We start from the raw sequence: 22,518 nt of genomic DNA, 5'->3' as shown, positions 1-22,518 counted from the left end.
AATACAATCCGATACTTGAGAGTTCAAACATATCCTGCTATTAAAATACACACGCTATTTTGGTGAAAAAGCCTTCAATGTAAAAAGGAGTTCAACTACAAAGATTCAATAGTAATAAGAGCAAAAGTGCACGGAATTGAGGATTGTGGATTATCATAAACAGACCTTAGCTGGAGGGAGTGTTGAACTGTAAATTAGCGAAGTCTCCTTCATATCTACGGAAATTGGATCCCACTGTGATGATCTATTACGCTTTCTTTTTAACATAACAGGAAATGAATTTTTTTTAATCTCATTCTCCTGCTTCTGACTCTCAAATACATCTGCTGGCTTACAACTGTCACCTGACGCACTCATCGTAACACCGCATATATTCCAATTCTGTAATATATATTTGAATAGAATTATTAAAATTTTACTTCATTTTATCTATTGTTGGTGCGCCTCGTTACCAATGCTTAAAACGATTGTGTCTGAGTATGTTAACAAAGAAGAGGTCATCTCTAAATAAATGCTAATTTGTCAAGATGTATAACATTAAAAAATAAGCTGTTTTATTCTTAAATTATTTTTTCAAAACAGTAAATAGTTGTTTCGTTTTATCATGTGCACATATCTTTGAGAACACTAGCCAGTAAATAAATAGGTGAACAAAAACAGCATTTATTGATGCTATGCTTTCTAAAAAAAACAAAATTTATCTTGACCTTTGCCGACTTATGATTACATTTTTTTTTCAAAAGTATTTTATGAAGACCTTAAAGGCAAACTTATCATGTAAAAGAGAATATCAAAACAACAGCAAACAAATTTATCACAATATAGCATGTGCAACTTGAAGTATACAAGAGTCTCTATTCTAACAATAGTCTGTTTGTTTATAAGAAAGAGCATTCACTGTTTAGAGCTTAAAAATACATTATTAATTTACTTGCTAATTTCAAGGCTTTCCTTACAATTGAGCCTTCTATGTGCTGGCTACATTACATTCAACCAATTCTTCAAACGAAATACAAGTCAATGTAAAAGGCTGCCTCTTTTTTTGCCATCTTATGAACCAATAAAGGATTAGTAAAACCAAATTAGATGCAAACAATTTACAGCTGATAGCATTAAAAGGTAAGAATCAATAAAACAAAAACAAATAACTTTTGTTTCAGGCTTACTTTTTGCCGGAGTAGCCTTTTTCTTTCCACAAAGTCTGAGTAGATTGTTCTTTTCAGCTAAAGTATGACTAACAAATATAACACAATGACACTAACTCGCATGACAGTCCACATGTTCATAGACTAATTGACAAAAAAAATTAGACAAAGTTTTTCAGCTAACTTATCACAATCTTTTCAGCACTGAATGTTTAAGCTGCCTGACATACTATGTAAAAAACTTATGATCAATAGCCGGGATGCAAGCAAATTTTTTCGTTGTGTAACTTTTTAAAATTATTTTAGCAAGCTTGCTTTGCCACAACTCTAGCGTTTAAACATGATAACTGCTAAAGGATTAAAAAGGATAATGCAAGAAAAATCACAATAGTATCTCTCACAAGAACTTGATAAATGAGCATTCATAATATAAAATTAATCATTATGTATAATCAGTATTCTGCCACCAGAAAACGCATTACTTTCCTAAAATTAATCAGTTAAAAAGACACTAATTTGCTTCCTATTTCTGCAGTTTTTAACTTATGATCTTTAAATTAAAACAGTTTGTTTGGGTATACCAGAACTTGTCAAATAGGAAAAACGATGTGACAGCACCAAGATAAACTCTTCAGTGCAAAAATTAAAAAAGGAATTAGGTTAAGCTGTTTAAGTTAACCTATTACTTTAGTACTGTATTATAGTGAGTGAAATGAAATGAAATAAGACGCGAATTTGAGTCACTGACAACCAAAACCTTGACAATAGTAAATGATTTGCAAATATATGTCTGTTTTGTTTGAAAAAAACTAGAAAATAATTGATACTCAGAATCACAGGCTAACGCAAAATCATAGCAGTTTTTCACAGCGAGGTAGGAGAGCAGCCAAACCCATAGAACTGCTCTGTTGAGCTAAACGAGTCATGTAGTGTGAGTTATTACAATTTTATCATTTGTAGCTCCACGATGGAATCTAAAGAGGCATCCGATTCGTATTCTGCAGGAATTTTAGATAAATTGAATAAAAAAAAGCGAGTAAAGGTAAAGATGTATAAAAATTTAAAATATTGGTGTAAAATGTTCAACTAATACATAAAATATGGTTTTAGTAAAGCTCTTGGCATGCTAATTGCCAGCTTGCTAATTTCCTTCAAAGAATTCTTTACTAAGTAGCTTTTTATTCTACACATCTTCAAACACTTAAACGATTTGTCAGACTTTGCTGAAAGTCAGTTTTGTCATTTGGATATGCTACTGCAATATATAACTAGCTGGAGAAGAGTGAACATTTGTTGGGCTGAACAAAAGCCTACACAGCTATTAGCTTTTGCAGCTATATTTCTCAAACCAAATTCATCTCTAGATTTTTATATTAGTTGAATTATCTGGTTGTAATTATTTTTATTTCTTGGGATAGTTGGATACCATCATTTTGATCCATTTGCACTTTTTAAACAGCTGTCTCACTCTACCATATCAAATGTGCAATTATTAAATTTGTGACCCCATCCTGTTATATGAAAGCATGATATTCATTCAAGAACATATCAATAATCTTTTATTTTGCCCTAACATCAATCAGTATCTGGTGGGTTTGTGTCACTGTATGCATGCTTAGATAAAGTTTATCATTAGTTTGATACAATCTGTCATCTGATATCAACCTGTCATCAGTTCTGTGAATGTGCTACAAATAAGTCATGAAAGTCTAATTCTGTAAGATAAATAGTTCCTAACAAGACTAGAACCTTACTGATATTTGAAGCCTTCCTTTTTCACTGCTTGCAGAAAGTAAGTGGATCTGTCTGTTAAAATAACCTCATTTATCCATCAAAGTGCCACCATCCCACAATGATTTGGATTCAAAATTAGTCTATGGCTAATTGTTTCATTATCTAACTCATAAATGCATTCAGGGAACTTTTCACTTACCCAATCAGAACACTTGTTACCTACACATTCAGAGCAATTGTCACACATTCACAACACTTGTTATCTAAACATTCAGGGCGCTTGGTACCTACATATTCAAATCACTTGTTAAAATTTCAGAGCATTTGTTACTTACACATTCAGGGTAGGCCTACTTGTAACTTACACATTTGGGGCACTCGTTACTTACACATTTAAGGCACTTGCTACTTACACATTCATATCATTTGTTTCCTACACATTCAGGGCATCTTTTACTTAACATTCGAGGCATCTGTTACTTACATATTCAGGGCACTTCAGATGTAAGCAATTAAAAGCAACACAATGTCAACTGCTATATATGTAGCGAACAATTGATGTTCAAGCTTTTCGCAAAAGGTTTTCAATGCAATGGAAAAAGTTACTTACGAATAGTAAAAAAGCTGCTCATTCCATTTGACAAGATGTTGGATATAATGGGTACATATAAAAGTTTGTATGCTATGGATCATTAAGTCAAAATTGTCTAAACTGCTCTCATCTCTTTCAGCTATGTTGTCCTATCCTTGATTCTACCTTTGTTCGAACTTTCAAGCAGTCAGTTACATATGAGTGTTACATATTGTGGTAGCACTTTTGATAACTACTAACAGGATTTTATACTAGGGCATTTGTGCATTTAAGTCATACTGCTGTGACAATTACAGCTAAATGGCCCCAGGTTTTGCAAGCATATGTAAATGCAATTACTAAAAGCAACTTTTTAGGAATCCAAGTCAACTCAGATCTGGCTAGCTAATTACAGAAGGAGTATTCTAGAACTGCACATTTATTTCAGCAAAATTTATTCTTTTCAATGTTTGTGTATAAAAACCGGCATTTATTTAATTAAGCCTGCAGAATATCATATACCACACTTTTCGTTATGACTGAAGTTTTTGGTATCTTAGATGATTATTAAAAGTATGTAATAATGTGCTACTGCTGGCTTCCCCAAGAGTATACCTAAAAGAACAAATGTGTTTCTATAGTAATATAGTGGCTTGTATACACTTTGCACCATTGAACATTGTATGCATGTTCTATCACACAGCACTGCCAGAGGAGCAATCCATTTTCAAACTGTAGCTTGTTAAGGTCAAACATTTACGCTCCACTAAGTTGGAACTAGAACGATAACAATGTCTTTTGCATGTTACTATATACTCTTTTGATGTGGCTTCTCTATTACTGCAGTAGATGGCGAGTGATGTTAAATGCACAGTTTTAGAGAAAATCGAAGTCATTTTAATTTACTTGACATTTCTAATTAAATATGTTTATATTAGTCATGTTGTGTCAACTATAACCTGGAGCATGACATTTCATTGTCACTTGCTATTACAGCAAGAAGAATTTAAGCAAATAAACCGACACCATTTTTCTGAACTTTTATCTCAAAATGCATGGCCCAAGAAATTATATATAGTACCATAACATAGGTACTATAGTGTGCGTTTATGTATTGCTAATACGCACATGTGATTGCTAAAATGAGAATAGGAGGTAGTGGCTCAGTTTCACAACTTTCAGCATTATAGACACCATTTGTAATTAAGGAGTCAGGGTCAAACTTTATGTTGGATTTCATAAGTATTAGTTTCACTTTGTGGCATTTGAAGAGGCGTATTGATGGTAGGATTAAGCGGTGGTAAGTCTTTGGTGCAGCATTCAGGCACTGTTGTTACATGTTAGTTTCATGACGTAAAAATGTGGCCGATATTTCCTATCTCACAGAGAGCATAATTACGATAACCATTTGAAATTAATATATCTTCAAAATATTATTACTAAATTCTAGACTTGGTCTTCAAAAATTTCCCCACTTGGATATATTTTACCATAACCGACTCCCCAATTGGATATATTGTACCATAACTGTCCTCTAATTGGATATATTGAACCATAACTGTCTCCCAATTGGATATATTGTACTATGACTATCCCCACTTGGATATATTGTACCATAACTATCCCCACTTGGATATATTGTACCATGACTATCCCCAATTGGATATATTGTATCATAACTGTTCCCATTTGGATGAATTGTACCATAACTGTCCCCTACTTGGATATATTGTACCATAACTATCCCCACTTGAATATATTGTACCATGACTATCCCCACTTGGATGTATTGTATCATAACTATCCCCCAATCGGATATATTGTACCATAACTATCCCCCAATCGGATATATTGAGAGTGTAAAGTACGGGCTGCTTTGTTTTTAAAAGTAGTCGGTATTTGGTTACTAAAAGTCTTCTGTTCGTTTGGCTGCATTTTAGATTCTCAATTTATTTCAGAATGAAGAGTTTGTGGGTTTCAAAGAAAAGAGAAAGGAATGTGAGTAAACAACACTATGGTGCTGACGTCACTGTTTTTGTACCATTTCTAATACGCACATGTGATTGCCAAAATGAGAATAAGCGGTAGTGGCTCAGGTTCACAACTTTTAGCATTGTAGGCACCATTTGTAATTAAGGAGTCAGGGTTAACCTTAGGTTGGATGTCATAAGTATTAGCTTCACTTGTGGCATTTGAAGAGACGTATTGATGGTAGGATTAAGTGGCGGTAGGTCTTTGGTGCAGCATTCAGGCACTGTTATTACATATTAGTTTCATGATGTAAAAATGTGGCTGACATTTCCTATCTCACAGAAAGCATAATTACAATAACCATTTGAAATTAATATATCTTCAAAATATTATTACTACTTTCTAGACTTGGTTCTCACAAATGTCTGCTTTTGAATACCATTCTTTTTAGAACCGCGTCAGCAATTCTGGTACTCATGCTAATTATTATTATGAATGATTACCCTAAAACTTTCTTTCATATACAAAATGGGTTAGAACTGACAGCTTGACTTCCATATTAATACTTCCTTTGATGATGCAATGAGCAATAACTCAATTTTTAAGCTGAGTTGAACAGAGAGAGAGCTTCAAAATAGAGCATAAAATGTTATTAGATTTGAGACAAGTTGAGAGTGTGATAAGAGCATCTCATTTAGTGACCACGCGAATTTTGGGGATTGCATTAATTTTGCCCAGCTCCGTATTATATAAAATATATATAGACGCTATTTCGAGTGCTACAGTGTCAATTATATTTTGTTTAGTTATGTATTATATTCACTGCTGTAGTTGACAATTAAAAAGTATTTATTAGGAAAAATAAAAAAAGTGGATATTTTGGCAAAAAGCAACGGTTTATTATATAATATTCATATACGTTATTTTTAAGGCAACAATGTTAATGTGGAATTATATTTATTTATATGCAATGCTTTATTTTATTCATAAACTTATATGTTAGGAAAAAATATAAATGGTTGTTTGGATTAGACAAAACTATATAATAGAAATTTATCAAAACTTCAAGGCCTAAAAATATTAGAACTTGCAATTTACCACTCAAATATTGAGCTTAAATGTTGACATTCAACAAAATTCACATTACAGTTATTTGGTATCAAAAGATTCACCATGTCTTACTCTGCTGTGTTGTAGGTGCAAGATATGTGGAAATGTGATTACAAGCTCTTAAAAGCTCAGAAACAAACAATTTATCGCAGCCATCACGAAAACGCTGTAGTTTAGAATCTTTTTATTTTGATTACGTACTCAAACATTGTGGTTATTGTTTTGACACGCGATGTTATCACGTAAAATAAAAGGCTCAATATAAAACGTCTCGTAGCTCTAATTTATGACAAACGCTTCGGGGTCTACCGGAAAGCCCGTATCGAATGTAGATGCTCGTTACTTTACATTTTCGTTTCAGCTTGGTCTGATCATCTAGTCGTAATCTGATCATGTGACCCATACTTCGCAAATAATTTCTGCAGCATTTTTGGACTATCACATGTGACCAACAGGCTCGTCATGTTGATCAGAGGATGATACGCACTCCTTCGAGCTTAGGTTAAAAAATTAAACAAATTTTTACGGTATGTTATAAGATATCAGTGCTAAAAGTAACAGCATTACAATGACGATAAAACAGATGCGTAGGAACAATAGACATGGTTTTATTGAATGCGTGAAGTATATTTGTAAAAATATTTCGACGAATGAGGTTGCATGAAAGTGTAAACAGAAACCATCTCCCACAACTACGTCCCTTTTGAGCCGTTTTGGAAAGAGAATCCAAACTACGGCGGTCTCGTGTGGCTGCGATAAACTGTTTGTTTCTGAGCTTTTAAGAGCTTGTAATCACATTTCCACATACTTGGCACCTACAACACATCAGAGTAAAACATGGTTTATCTTTTGATGCCAAATAACTGTAATGAGAATATTGTTGCAAGTCAACCTTTAAGGAGTATTACTCTTCACAAGCTGAGGTGCGCTACAATTTTAATTTGATTTGTGGATTAATACTGTTGTAAAATGTGTGGCAGACAAAGAACAAAAGCGGAAATGGGAGGAAGAGAAGGCTATGAAAAAGATACAGAAGCGTCTGGATAAGGAGGCAAAGGAGTTGGAGGAGGAGAGACTTAGAGAGAATCTGAAGAGAAAGAATGGGAGAGACTGGACATTGAGCATAGCTGTGCCAGGAAGTATCATTGAGAATGCCCAGTCAGATGAGCTACGAACGTACCTTGCCGGTCAGGTAAGAATAGTCTATGCCCTGACTCTAGACATCTGTAGACATGACACTTTCACATCACTGGTCAGGTGGAGATTTCCTGTGCCAAGTCTAACTTACTCTTGTTGTGGTATTGTTTTTAGCAAAGGCCAGTCTAAAGTTTCTGGGACAGACAGATACGACGGTTCAAGTAAATCGATATATAAATCTCAAAGTCCGTCATTCAGTTTTTCCAACTATAGCTATTACAATATAAGAATGAAATATTCGCTTCATGCTGGATTTGATCTTGGACTCTCCCATTCGCCAGGCGATAATCTTACCGATTAAGCTAAGCGAGATGCATTGAATTCATTAGGCGATATGAGTCGCTATGTCAGTTAAAATATGCATAGCACTCTGCGTTGCGTGATGTCACTAAAGCTTGCTCTCACGGCTGTTGTTAGTAAGTATAGCAATATGGATAGTAGCTTACTCAAACTAGTCATTGGCAATGTGCTAGGCTAATGGCAAGTGGCAGCAACTACATTACTGGCTACTGTTTATAAGTTGTTTTTCAATACCCGTGCAACGCCATGCATTCGGATAGTCTTTTATGAAGAAATAAATCACTGCGTACATTTGAAATCCCTGTTTTAACATTGCTATCTCACTGAACTAAATCTACAGTATTAGACTTTGTCTAAAGCTATTTCAGATCTATCGAGTCTGAAATTTAGAAATAGTTTCAGCCTAGTAAAAGATATCTTTGAGATTATTTTCCAACTGATTGAATGCTGCTATGAAAATGCCAGTGTGTTGCTAAAATTTCATCTGTTTAGGAAGAAAATAATCTATTACAATTAGCTACAGCACTAGTTCACATCTCTTCGACTATTTGATAAGATGTGCGATGTAAACCCTCGCAAGAGGTAAATCCTTGAAATTGAAACTGATAAATTGTCCTCTGGATGAATTGGTAAGCATTTTTCTCATTTTCTTTGGTTCATTATAAGGGTCAAGGGTGGTTAAGAGGCAGTATGAAGGGTGTAACAAGCAAGTTGCACTTTTACACTTTACAAAAGGTAACAAAAAATCAGAACAGTGTCGACTGCTAGTGCAATGTCGCTTGCGGAGGGCTCTCAGTCAGCCAGATTCAAGCTCAAAAAAGCTCAGCTTGAATTTATCATTGAGTTGGCTGCAGGATAACCATTTGTTAAGTCCTATGGGTATACGTAAAGTTGGAGTTGGCTTTCACACGTTGTCTTTACTGATATTTGACTGACGTATTAATCACTCGATCGATCATTAACGAATCCAATAAAAAGTTTTGTACATACACCAGACAAATTTGTTATAAAGCAATCATTTTTCATCCTAGTTTACAAACCTTAAATTATTTGTAAGGTTTGTAATTTAATGTTTGTAAATTTGCCTTCACGATGTCTTCAAAAACATGCAACAGTGCATGTGACACAGCTGCGCTTATCTACTCTGTCCATACATCCTGACTCAGTTATTGTAGATCTTTTGTGCCCCATTAAGGCAAAAACTAGCGCAGCTTTCCTACAACTGTGAGGGTATGTGACTCCATTCTAAACACCTCATGTGTGCCACAATAGAGTAGGGGTAACCGGGGCACCTTTGGCCATGGGGCAGCTTTGGCCACCCCAGTTTTACTAAGAAAAACATTATTGAAATTGTTTTCTCTGTCATAATAAACACGAAATGATCTAATAGACCACCCATTGTAATCTTGGACCTACATGTGAAGTATTGTGGAAGTGGTAAGTAAATTATTGTTTTAGTGAGCTAAAGTACATTTGAAAGACATTAGTTGGAAGTTTTCTGAAGAAGTACAAATAGTAGACCAGCTTGCTAACTAGGTAAAATGTAGGCACTAGTTGCTAATTTAATCAAGTAGTCAAAGCCAATATCCAATCACTTAGTAATTTGTGAGTGAGTATTTTGTCAATTATGAGCTGATGGGGCAGCTCTGGCCACAGAGTTCGGGCACATTTGGCCATGGCCAAATGTGCCCTGAATACTTTTTGTAAGGCAGGTGTCAAAAAATCTTGGCATACCAAAGTCCTCACTAAACAACTATGTTAATGAAGCTAAACTAAATGGGCTTGACAACACAAAATTTGTGAAATCAAATGTCACTAGACAGGTCTTCTCTGCAGACCAAGAAGAAAAGTTACAGGATCACCTGCTTCTGTCGTCAACGCACCATCATGGGCTAACAAAGTGACATGCGCGTGAGCTAGCATATGAATATGCTAAAAGCAATGACAGGGCCCACCCACCGCAGTGGGACACTAACAAATGTGCTGGCAATTACTGGATGAGTGATTTCTTGAAGAGACATTCAAATATTTCATGTCACAAGCCAGAGGCTACTAGTTTATGCCGTGGAACAAGAATTTAGCTGACCAAAAAGCTCCCCAAGTTGTCCAAGTAATATCTGCTGAGCGTGGAATTCTGGTGACTATGATCGGAGCAGTAAATGCTTTTGGAGGATCTATTTCACCATTTCCATTTTTTTTCATGCTTTCAAGAGCACCAAATGAAACTATTGGTGCGGCGAACCCTTCAGGGTGAATTAATGCCAAGATCTTCAAACAGTGGCCTCAGCACTTCATCAAGCATAGTCGATGCTCAAGAGAACCACCTGCCCTGTCATTACTTGACAACCAGGACAGCCACCTAAACCTCGCAGCAACTGAATTTGCTAAGCAGAATCGTGTGGTAATGTTAACCTTCCTTCCCCATTGTAAAACAAACTCCAATCACTTGATATAACGGTTTATGGCCTTCTAAAACGCTATTTAAATGATGCTGTAAACCCATAGCACTTGAATCGCAAAGGACAGACTGTCTACATATATGATGTTGCTAGCCTATTAGGAAAATCATTCCCACTAGCAATGACTATCTCAAATATCACATGAGGGTTCAGACGTCCAGGAATTTCACCATTTGACAGACACGCTTTTGCTGACGATGAGTTTCTAGGCACCTTTGTAACTGATCATCCAAACCCAGATGCAGCATCATGTGAGATCCCATCTCTGGAACAGCCTATACCATCAGATCAACCTTGTTGCTCATACAGTGGAGTACAGTTATTACAAGTGACACCATAGTGGTCCCAGAGAAATACGTCCATTTGTCAAGGCAAGTCCTTGACAAATGGACAAAAATTTTTTATGAAAAAAGTCATTTTAGTTCAAAAAATATTATACTATGTTTTAAATACAATAATTAGTTACCTTGATATGTTTGAATAATCAAAAAATATGCAACAATAGTTAGAAATTCTGAACAGTTTAGGGAGTGGCCATTTGTGCCCCAGTGGTGGCCAAAGCTGCCCCGGAGGCGGGGCGGCTTTGGCCATTAGCCAGGTACTTTTGTAATCTGTTTTTCCGGTAACAAAAGCAGTATTAGATTTTTGAAAATATCTGTTTTAATACATCAAATGTATGTGAATTGCCTGTCCAAATTTCAGAAAGTTGTAATTACTATCACACAAGTTATGGTGAAATAAGTGAATTTTGGCCAACGGTGCCCCGGTTACCCCTACTTCCTCTCATTGGGAATCTGAAAGGACTTTAGCAAGCACTATTTTAAGCTACAGCATATGGGGATCTTACTAATACATATTACATAATACCAGAGTTTGAAAAGTCATGTTTTTTAAAAAAATACTCAAAATTTTTTATTTGAAACTATTTTTTCAATGTCAATGATTTTTTGGATAAATTTGATTTTTATGCTGATTTTTGCTCACGTATTGCATAGCAAATCAAAACACTGGTGAACCCACTTTTTAGTATTGGTAACTTATGTGCTTTAATATGACAAACTTATATTTCTTGCAAAGATATATTTAAGATATTCAAAAATATATTTAAGATATACAAAGATATATTTAAGATATACAAAGATATATTTAAGATATACAAAGATATATTTAAGATATAAAAAGATATATTTAAGATATACAAATATATGTTTAAGATATACAAAGATATATTTAAGATATACAAAGATATATCTAAGATATACAAAGATATATTTAAGATATACAAAGATATATTTAAGATATACAAAGATATATTTAAGATATACAAAGATATATTTAAGATATACAAAGATATATTTAAGATATACAAAGATATATATATTTAAGCTATACAAAGATATATTTAAGCTATACAAAGATATATTTAAGATATACAAAGATATATATATTTAAGCTATACAAAGATATATTTTAGATATACTGAAACTAAGATATACTGATGTTAAAAAATCTGTACCAGTTACAGATGCTACCTCATAATTAATCCTACTTTGAGGTTTACTAAATAAACTCAAAGGTCCCAATTTCAAGGTCCCTCCCATAGCATTGTACTACACATGCAGTCAACTATTGCCATTGTTGTTACGAATTTAAAGTAGAGGAGTGTTTACATATTTGTTGCACACAAATTCAAACAAGATTGTTTGTCACGCAACAATGTGTTTTGCAAAATTATGAAAAGATCAAAAAATAACATTTACAATGTTTTTCGAAAAAAATTATTATTTGAATGAATGATTTGATTTTTGTGCCAACTCTGCCTAATGCCTTTTTTTCGACAAAGTTAAAGCTCAGGCAATCTCTTCATTTTCATGTTTTGAGAATGTCACATACGATGTATACCTTTCAAAATGTAATTGCGGGCACCATTCCATTCAGTCAGAGAATTATGTATATAGCTGATGTTCTTAATTTCTAGATGATTGCCATTGGAAACTGTAATAGGATCACAAACTAATAAACTGCTGATAGCATTTTGCACTCAGTCTAATCCAGTCCAATGTTATTTACATACGTTGAAACCAGTAGATGTCGGAGCAGATGTTCTTATAAGAATGCATAGAATTCCGGAGCTGATTAAATGCCATATATGTCTGAAAGTAATTAGGCATGGTATTGAAACAAATTATTTATATGAAATTATATAGAAAAAGTAAATATTAAAGACTAAATTTATATTATACACAAAAAATAAGTTAAAAAATAAAATCATCAGTAAAAAGACAAATTAAAATCGCTCTGTAATAACACGGCCATGGATGTCCGACTCTACAACGCAACTGTATGAGAAGTCATTAAATTTATTAAATATTAAGCCAGTTTCAAAGCATAAATCACCTTTGTGAAATTACTTTGAAAACAATTAAACGCGTCATACACAGCTTTATTCTGATTGGTCAATCATTATGAGGTCATAGCATTATTATATACATTTTGTCACTAGCTAGTTGCGATTGGTAGCAAACGCTGCAAGGTCATTGGTCAATGTTGTAGATCGGAAGGGCAGCGACGGTGTTCGCTGTCGATGAGATCATTGTGTTTGATGAGCTGAAGTCAATCACCAAGTATGTATAACAATAACCTTTAGTTATAACTTACATTCACTTTTGTAGATAGACTAGCTGTGCTATCCAGCGTTGCCCGGAGACATATCAACTTTATTATCATCGATCAGTGCCATTCAAAACATACTAGACCATGAAACAAAAAATAAATAATGTACATGTATTAGTAAAGTAAAATTATGGGTATTTGAAGGAAAAGCTCTTTTTGCATAATACTGCTATGTAATTTGTTATTAGTGATAACATTAATGTTTATATCATTACCAGTTTATTGTCACTGATGTCTCCATGTCAGCTGAACTCTGCATTTTAATTCAGGAATGAGTCGGGAGAGTTTGTGAGCACTTCTACTAATAAGAGACGAAATGGATGCATAATGCTAGCCAAGGTTCTTCAGTATTTAGACTGTCCTCAGTACCTACGCAAGGCCTTTTTTCCTCAACAACCTGACCTCAAGAACGCTGGTAAATGTGGTAAATTGATATTGGGAAAGGGGAGTAATTGAACTGAGCACATGAATGCTTGTAGGTGAATCCTATGTAGATGTTTGTCTCCTATGAAAAGTTTTTGTGCAAAAGCTTTCAGACACATTTTATTGTAGGACTCCTCAACCCTCTAGACGCTCCGCACCATCTAAGAGCTGACGATTGGTCTGACTACAGGGAAGGGGTGGTAAGGGACAACACCCCTAAAGAAGGAAAAGGAAGTTTTGTGGATATCGGGCTCACAAAGGTATTTTCTTAGATCGTTGTTAGCAAAGCTAAGGTTTGGAGGTAAAAATTATATTTTTTAGCTAAAACTAGTATTTTGTTGTTGGACGGATGAAATGTACAAAGCTTTTGAAAGTCTACTTACTGTAGATTCTCACTTATAAGCTGATCCTAGAACTTGTAACACCCTGTATGCACCTATCATGGCAAAAGAGAATAAACTAATTACGTATTACCGGCCACGTAGTGCGGGGCGACCCAGTATTTGCGGATGTTCTTGAGCCACTTGGAGCGGCTTCTATAGGCTTTGTAGAATAAGACACTGAATGTAACAAATGGAGTCTCATTAAAATCAATCTTTTATCCTAACCTCTAAGCTGCGTCATGTTGGTAGATTGGTACGTGTGTCAGAGTAGTGGTCTACCTGAATGAAACTCGTGTTCAAATCATATTAAATCACTTATCTCAACCTCTAACCGCAGCAGACGGACAGACGGACATGGTTCTTATTATAGTAAAGTGAAAATAAAATCGTTTTTGCAAATTATACTTTACTAATAATACCCTGGCAGTTCAGTAGGCCATGCTAAATCACATGATAAAGCACAGAGAATGACTATCTACACAATAATTCAGAAATACCTAAATAGGTAATTGCGTACAGAGTTAGAGAGTCCGTCTACCCAACTGAATGTCTTGAGGGGAAGTCTCATTGAAATCAGTGTTTTATCCTAACCTCTAGCGCGCTTTTGCAATATTAAATATATATTTTTGTTTTACATTATGTTAGGCGTACACAATTTTTTCAGCGATAACTCTTGCTGTCTAGAAAAGAAGTTATAGTAAAAATATTCTTAGTTTTACTATATTTTAGCTACGTGCAATCTGTTTGTTTTGCACTATAAACCTTGTTGTTTAGAAAAAGGGAAAAAACTGATTTAAATTGACATTGAAGGTGCACGCTTCTTTTGACCTAATGTAGAATTACTGTAATCATGAACCTTGAACTAAGAGAAAGTGATAAAAAAAGGAAAAGTTGTTGATACAAACCAATAATACCACAACTACTGTAATAGCTTTTTTCTATTTAAAGTGCTGAAGGAATAAGTTTGGGAAGATCTTAGAATGGATTAGGCCATCTACATGTACATGTATTTTACTGTTTGTATAACATAAACATTCCTGGAACGAATTATTCACGTTGTAGGCGTGTCGACTGTAATAAGGCATGTCGGCTGTAATAAGGCGTGTTGACTGTAATAAGGCGTGTTGACTGTAATAAAGCATGCCGGCTGTAATAAGGCGTGTCTACTGTAATAAGGCGTGTCGACTGTAATAAGGCCTGTTGACTGTAATAAAGCATGCCGGCTGTACTAAGGCGTGTTGACTGTAATAAGGCGTGTCGACTGTAATAAGGCGTGTCGACTGTAATAAGGCGTGTTGACTGTAATAAGGTGCGTCTACTGTAATAAGGCGTGTTGACTGTAATAAGGCGTCTACTGTAATAAGGCAGTAAGCTATAGTCATAGTGGCAACTCGTCTGACTCAGAACACGCTCAACATATCTACCATGACAGTATGAAGAGGCAAATAAGTAACAGGCTACTGGCCGCACGGTTGAGTTGTAGCTGTTGCAATTACATTAGCATGTCATGTTGCTTGAGGGTGGTCAGAGTTATATTAGCATGTCATGTTGCTTGAGGGTGGTCAGAGTTATATTAGCATGTCATGTTGCTTGAGGGTGGTCAGAGTTATATTAGCATGTCATGTTGCTTGAGGGTGGTCAGAGTTATATTAGCATGTCATGTTGCTCGAGGGTGGTCAGAGTTATATTAGCATGTCATGTTGCTTGAGGGTGGTCAGAGTTATATTAGCATGTCATGTTGCTTGAGGGTGGTCAGAGTTATATTAGCATGTCATGTTGCTTGAGGGTGATCAGAGTTATATTAGCATGTCATGTTGCTTGAGGGTGGTCAGAGTTATGCGGCGTTTAAGCCAATCATTTATTTTAGTAATTTTCTTGCATTCCAATCTTACTTACTGTATATGCGAGGATCTTACGATGTATATGCATAATACGTATGATACAATTAATATGCCCAGAGTTTTATTGTTAGAAAATGTATCTAGGGGTTCTCTTTCATTTCTAGGCATGTCAAATAGACCAACGAGTGATGCCTGGTGTCAGAGTTACTGTAAAAATTAATCCAGCCTCCAAAGGTCAGACAAATATATTAATTACTCTAAGAGTTGTATTAGCCGATCATTGACCTCTGCGGATACATATGTACATGTATATATTGATAATTGTTGAAATAATTTTATTGATGATTATAATTTCACATATCAACAAATAATGTTAGCATTTAAAGTTGTGCGCGAAATGAACTGGACCCCTTTGTTGGAAAACTAAAGTTCCCATTTCCAACATAGTTACTCATCGTGAATGTAGTCAATAGCCATTAATTATATATTAAACTAAGCCTCATTTTGTCCTGATTTCCAATAAGTACACCGAACATCTGTAAAATTATGTTTTTGAATGATTATATAGGCTGAACTCAGAACGTTTCATTTTTTAATAGTGGAAGATAACCATCTGTACAGATATGATTGCACCGCATACATTTTCATTTGCTTATTTCAAGTCATATACATAACTTAAAATAATTATAGGAGTTGGGTCCTATTACAAGTGTTCAAGGAGTTGTCTATCCATAAGTTCATATTTATTCTTTGATTTCCAAGTTCCATTAGCATTTTCTGGTCATCAATAAAATTTTGTGTCATTGAATACATTTACCTCTCACTTCTCATCGTTTCTGTTTTACCATTAAATCTGGTTGGCATGTGGACACCTTTTACCTCACTGTTGTACTATCAACTATTAGTTTAGCCAGATATTCTCCGTGTTTTGTTGCAAGAAACTTATGATCTGTGTTTAAATTGGTTTTTTTTAATTTGCTGATCAACAACAGCGAAGTGATAGTAAGTGGATTTCACTCTCAACCTTTCCCTGAGATCTATCCCAAATGATACGAAAACATTGTTCTACACAGTGATTGGTCACTTACCTCTGTCTTCGGTTCTATAATTCTTCCAGTCTGAAGCTGTCAGTCAGCTTTCATACTGTTTTAGACAATAAAAAGAAGTATAATGGTAAGGCGGTGGCTCCAACAGAGCCCCGTACCGAGTGTGGTCTGTATTGGGGCTATAAGACCAGACTCGTGTCCTGTCTATCAGATGTATTTTCACAATGTCCTCATGAGGGAGGATATGACCTCACCATTGGCACTTCTGAACGGGGGAATGCTGTCGACGATTACTCACCAACACATTCGTTCAAGTAGGTATCATTCAGGTGAAGATTACTCTGAAATGCATTCCAGTAATGAGTTCGCTCAAATGTTTCTGTACAAAATAATGTCAAGCTGTTAGTTTCAACAACCTTTGACAACAATTTAAGCCAATCACATGTAAGTATGAACTTTCAATACCAAAAGATAAATTTTTAGTCAAGAACTACAAGTTTTTAAATCTTTTAGATTTTAGCCGAACAGCAATATATTGACTGTTGTTTGGAATACATACATGTCAGCACATGGGTTTCTGCTTATATGTTGTAAAATATACTGTTGGTAACAAGAAACTAAGCACAAAACACTCAGCTATAGAACTCAATATTTGCTAACTTCTGCGAACACTTTGAGATTTTAAGTACTTGTTCTAATAGTGGAAACGCTGCCATGTCCAACTACGGAAGCTTTTCAATATAACCTGACGCACTGATCTTGAACTATGGCTATTTTGACTAGATGTCAACTTTAGCAGCAAAAACGATAGGTTGCTTAACGCTGCTTGTGTGTCGTAAATATCTATGTATACACGCTGCTGCCTCTACTTCTTTCTTGAATGATCATGGATCACTGTTTTTTGTTTTATATTGATTCAAATACTTAAAAAGGGCAGCGATAAAAGCTGAGCTATTTCACTTGTGATTAGTTTTATCAGTTTTGTTCATAAATAGTATTTCTCAAGCCTTTAGTTGATAGAGAGATAAGACAACTCCAATGGATGCACTTTCTGTTTCATTTGGAATGGAAACACATATATCTGGAATACAAATGCGGTACTCTCACACGATTGGAAGATTTGAACCCCTGTCATTATTGCAAGTGTTGGGTAGCCTGTGGTTTTAATCAGTCAGCTGTTACTGTGGGCTCTAGTTCTCATCCCTCTTTTAATAGCTTATATAATTACAATTAACAATATGTTGTTACTAATTTATTGGGCCATGTTGATTAGGCACCTGGGTAGTAGGAGGATCAGGTGAAATTAATATTAAAAGTCATTTCAAACTGTTAGATATCAACCTGATTCTATAATCTGCAAACATGCTTTTAATGACTCTGTTTGCTTAGTTTGTAAGAGTTATTTGGTTATTTTTAGTAGGTTGGTCAGTCAGCTCTTAGCTGTACTTTGATGCTCAAGTCATATATTGGCGGCTCTCTTGTCTGGTCCGAACATGCATATAGGATAGCAAACAAAGTCTAGATGGCTTTTAGAATTTGCATACCAATATTGGAACTGTTTAATTTAGTTGTCCTCAAGCATTACCATAGATGTATACTACCATAGATGTATACTACCATAGATGTATACTACCATAGATGTATACTACCATAGATGTATACTACCATAGATGTATACTACCATAGATGTATACTACCATAGATGTATACTACCATAGATGTATACTACCATAGATGTATACTACCATAGATGTATACTACCATAGATGTATACTACCATAGATGTATACTACCATAGATGTATACTACCATAGATGTATACTACCATAGATGTATACTACCATAGATGTATACTACCATAGATGTATACTCAATAATCGTCATCATTTTCTTTTTGGCTAATCATGGTGCAGGCTGGTTAAAAGTTCTTTTTAGGAACTAAAGATGGACTTACACAAATATTTTGTAGATTTTATTAGAAAGTATTGTTATTTTTCTATCATTCGCGATCGTTTTTGATGTTTGAGGTGATCTGATTGCCAGGATGTTTCTAGACTAAAATCAATAAAAATTGATCGCAATTATAACGCTCTGTGAAAAAAATTCGTGTGAAATGGCGTCATTAGCTGTTGTTGTCGTTGCAATAGTTGATATCAGCTATTCCGTTGAAGCGTTACGCGTCTCTATTCTGTCCGTCTCTTTGCAATTATAGATGTCATAATCACACTTTAGATTGATTTCAGTATTTTAATCGCAGTGAAGTTATTGATAATAATCTTGAAACATCCTGGCAATCAGATCAGCTCAAACATCAAAAGATCACAAATCATAGAAAAATAACAATACTTTGTGATAAAATCTACAAAATTTCTGTGTGAGCTCATCATTAATGAGAGAGAGAGAGCAGCTGTTGTCTGGTGGTCTAGAACGCTGATCTGCGAACAACAGGTTGGGGTTCATTTTACACAAAAACTACTGATGGTGACTGGAGTGACATCCAACCTTAAATTGCTCTCGGCAACTGGGCATGTCTCCGGTCATCGTGGTTCCCTCACCACTGGACTCAGAGATTTCCAACCAAAATCAGTTGCTTGTCCAACAATACTCTTAGAAACATGCACTCTTAAAAAATATTTCATCTTGGAGGAATTGGCAACACAGTCAAATAGAACATGCACATTCTTAAAAGGCACTGCACCTTTCAACCATCTGTTTTCTAGGCATGCCCTGGTGGTTTTCGGTGGTCTCAAAGGACTTGAGGCAGCGGTAGAAGCTGATGACAAGCTTGAAGCCTCAGATCCTAAGGAATTGTTTGATAGCTATTTAAATACCTGCCCCGGGCAAGGCAGCGGGACCATTAGAACTGAGGTGACTGTACAATTGCTGTCTTCCTAAATTGTTCTTACAACCTAGCGTTACATCGCATTTCCTAATTTATCTCTTGTCCCTTAAGGCTGGTTCACACTATATCGCTGTATGTCGGCGTCTTCCTTTCGGCGTTCATCGTCGATTATGTGAACCTTAAACCGATGGCATCGTCAAAGCAACACGGATACGTCAGGAAAGTTTGCAGCTGTCAAAATTCCCTGATATTTCGCCGAGCATCAACGACTGCCTGTACAATGTGAACCATTTTGGCAATAGCAATTCGCTGTCGCGAATATCGTAATTCATTTATTTCCATTTATGATAGTTGCTGCGGGACTAGTATTTGATTCAAGAACGAGAAAACAAAGAAGTTTTTTGTTAAAAATGTAAAAAGAAAAATGAGAACACCACATCACGGAGTATTCGCTGATGCAAACATGGATGGGTTTGTGATAGTGTGAACATGGTTATCATTGATGATCACCGAAGTATTGTGGCATCAACACCGAGAACCAGCCTTAAGGGACCACTAAGGCACCAGCCTTAAGCCCGGTTCCCATATACGTCGCAAAGCACCGGCGGTAATATCGCGCAGCAAAACACTTGCGGTGCTCGGCGCAGTTTAATGTTCACATAAAAGCCACATCGTTAATAATATCGTAAACATAATTGCGTAATCAAATAAAATGTTCGCTCGCCATGCCGTTCTTATAATGGTGACCTTTACCCGTACAGTGCATTTCGGGAAGGTTTTGCCTGCGGCCGTTTGCGAAATTTGAACAGCGCTAAACTATTGCGATGCCGCCGGCAACTACCGGCGATCCTCGGCGGTCCTCGGCGCATACGTTCCCATTTCATCGCTAATAGCCTGCGGTGTGTCGCCGGTGCTTTGCGACGTATATGGGAACCCGGCTTTAGTGTGCCTTTAGGTGTTTACAAGAAATGTTGTTGTAATATGTCTCCGATGTAATAAAATTGGCCAATGGTTTGTAGGAAGCCATTTTGATTAGCCTGAGTGCATTACGGCCGAAACTCCTGTCCGTTCAGGGGACAGCAGACCATCAACCTGTAGTCTGATCAGATACTGTTACTCTTCGGCTAAAAAGTGAGTGCAAGGTTCCAGCTATTGCTATGTATACTGCAAGGAAACTGCATGTGTATACTCCACATCAGTTCATCATACCAACTACTGAATGATACCAACTACTGAATGGTAACGATATGTCACCTCTTGGAGACTATGAGAACTCAGCTGCTTCTCTCTTCTCGTAGTGGCAGAGTCAAATCAGAGGACCTTTCTATTCCTGTTTATCTGTTTTTAAATATGAACTTACACAAAATTTTTGATAGATTTTATCAAAAAGTATCAGTTTTTTTCTATCATTTCAATTGTTTTTTATGTTTGAGGTGATTTGATTGCCAGGATGTTTTAAGAATAAAATCAGCAAAATTTGATTAAAACGCTCAGAGCAAGCACAAGTGCGATCACGACTTCTATAGTTGTAAAGGGCTGACAGAATGGAGACGTCTAACGCTTCAACGTGAACGCAATAACCGATATCAACCATCACAATGACAACAACTAGTGACGTCATTTTGCATGTATTTCTCTTCTGAGTGTTTCAATTGCGATGAAGTTATATTGATTTTAATCTAGAAACATCCTGGCAATCAGATCACTTCAAACATCAAAAACAATGACAAATGGTAGAAAAATAGCGATACTTTCTGATAAAATCTAGAAAACACTTGTGTAAGTTTATCTTTCGGAGCACAAATGACATACAGCTGACCTGAGGATAAAATTATAACTATTATTTTACCATTTTACATCTGGCGCCACTCAATGTAACCGGTAACATGTGGCTGCAGAGCTGATGACATTACCTAACAGGTCACGGTCACTACTACCAGAAACGGCACCATTTGATGCCTGACAACTCTGGGCAGGTTGTTTTTATCACGTTTACTATCTCCTCTGTTTAGCCGTTTGCAGATACTATCTCCATTCATCTTTTGACGAAGCAATGTATTTAGCAAGATTTAGTGCGGCTTGTAAGAGAATATTGGATGTCGTATCTATAAATATCTCATCTGGTGTACAATTATTGATAATGTTTATGATTTGCGGGAGTATATCGATTGGTTACACTACATTACATAAACACCAGTGCGACGGTATGCATGTGGGCATGGCTGCTTGCCACAGGGGTCAGAATTATCAATCACGAGTCTTCCATTGTGTTGTAATGAATACACAGTGTGATATATTATTCACTCACCTACAATGCTTATAAGCACAAAGTATACGAGGGGAAATAGAAATTGGACGGTATGCAAAGAATGTCCCAGTGACTATAGCAGCGTATGACGGTAGGCACTAGATGGCATACAGATATTGCACGCCTGGAAATTATAGCTGAGTAGGAACAATTGAGCAATTAGACAATAAAAAGATTACAAAACAGGACATGACAATACTTGAAGTAAAATACAGGAAATAGCACCAAAATAGTCGTCATTACTGCAATGGGTATGAAACAGGGGCAAGACAGAACTTTTCAATTAGTTTGCGCTGTCTTCCATATTTTGACATTTTGAGCGTTTTTAAAAAATGAGCAGACAGCAGTCAACAAACACATCTGCTGGCAAAAGAATTGTATATTGCTGTTACAGTCTGTCATCCGCTGTCAGCGATGTGTGCTCTGCGTCTGCTGTAAATACTGGTGAAAGCTTCTCGACACCATCCTTTGATGTACAATATTCGAAAGGTAATTGTTGTATTTAGTTGAGGACA

General features: G+C 35.8%; 1 protein-coding gene across 1 annotated transcript; it reads left to right on the top strand.

Moving 5' to 3' along the window:
• The first annotated feature begins 2,112 nt into the window (after nt 1-2,112).
• LOC137399446 (putative methyltransferase C9orf114) lies at nt 2,113-21,845 on the top strand. Its single transcript, XM_068085565.1, has 10 exons — nt 2,113-2,187; nt 5,409-5,448; nt 7,512-7,723; nt 13,041-13,111; nt 13,430-13,575; nt 13,713-13,843; nt 15,972-16,041; nt 16,960-17,167; nt 19,574-19,721; nt 20,715-21,845. The coding sequence occupies exons 1-10, from the start codon at nt 2,113-2,115 to the stop codon at nt 20,796-20,798; spliced, it is 1,185 nt and encodes a 394-aa protein (XP_067941666.1). The 3' UTR covers nt 20,799-21,845.
• Nucleotides 21,846-22,518: the final 673 nt, after the last annotated feature.

This window comes from Watersipora subatra, chromosome 7, assembly GCF_963576615.1.
Source record: "Watersipora subatra chromosome 7, tzWatSuba1.1, whole genome shotgun sequence".
NCBI lineage: Eukaryota > Metazoa > Bryozoa > Gymnolaemata > Cheilostomatida > Watersiporidae > Watersipora > Watersipora subatra.
The sequence above is the reverse complement of the archived record's forward strand: the minus strand, read 5'-3'. Positions and strand labels throughout refer to the sequence as shown.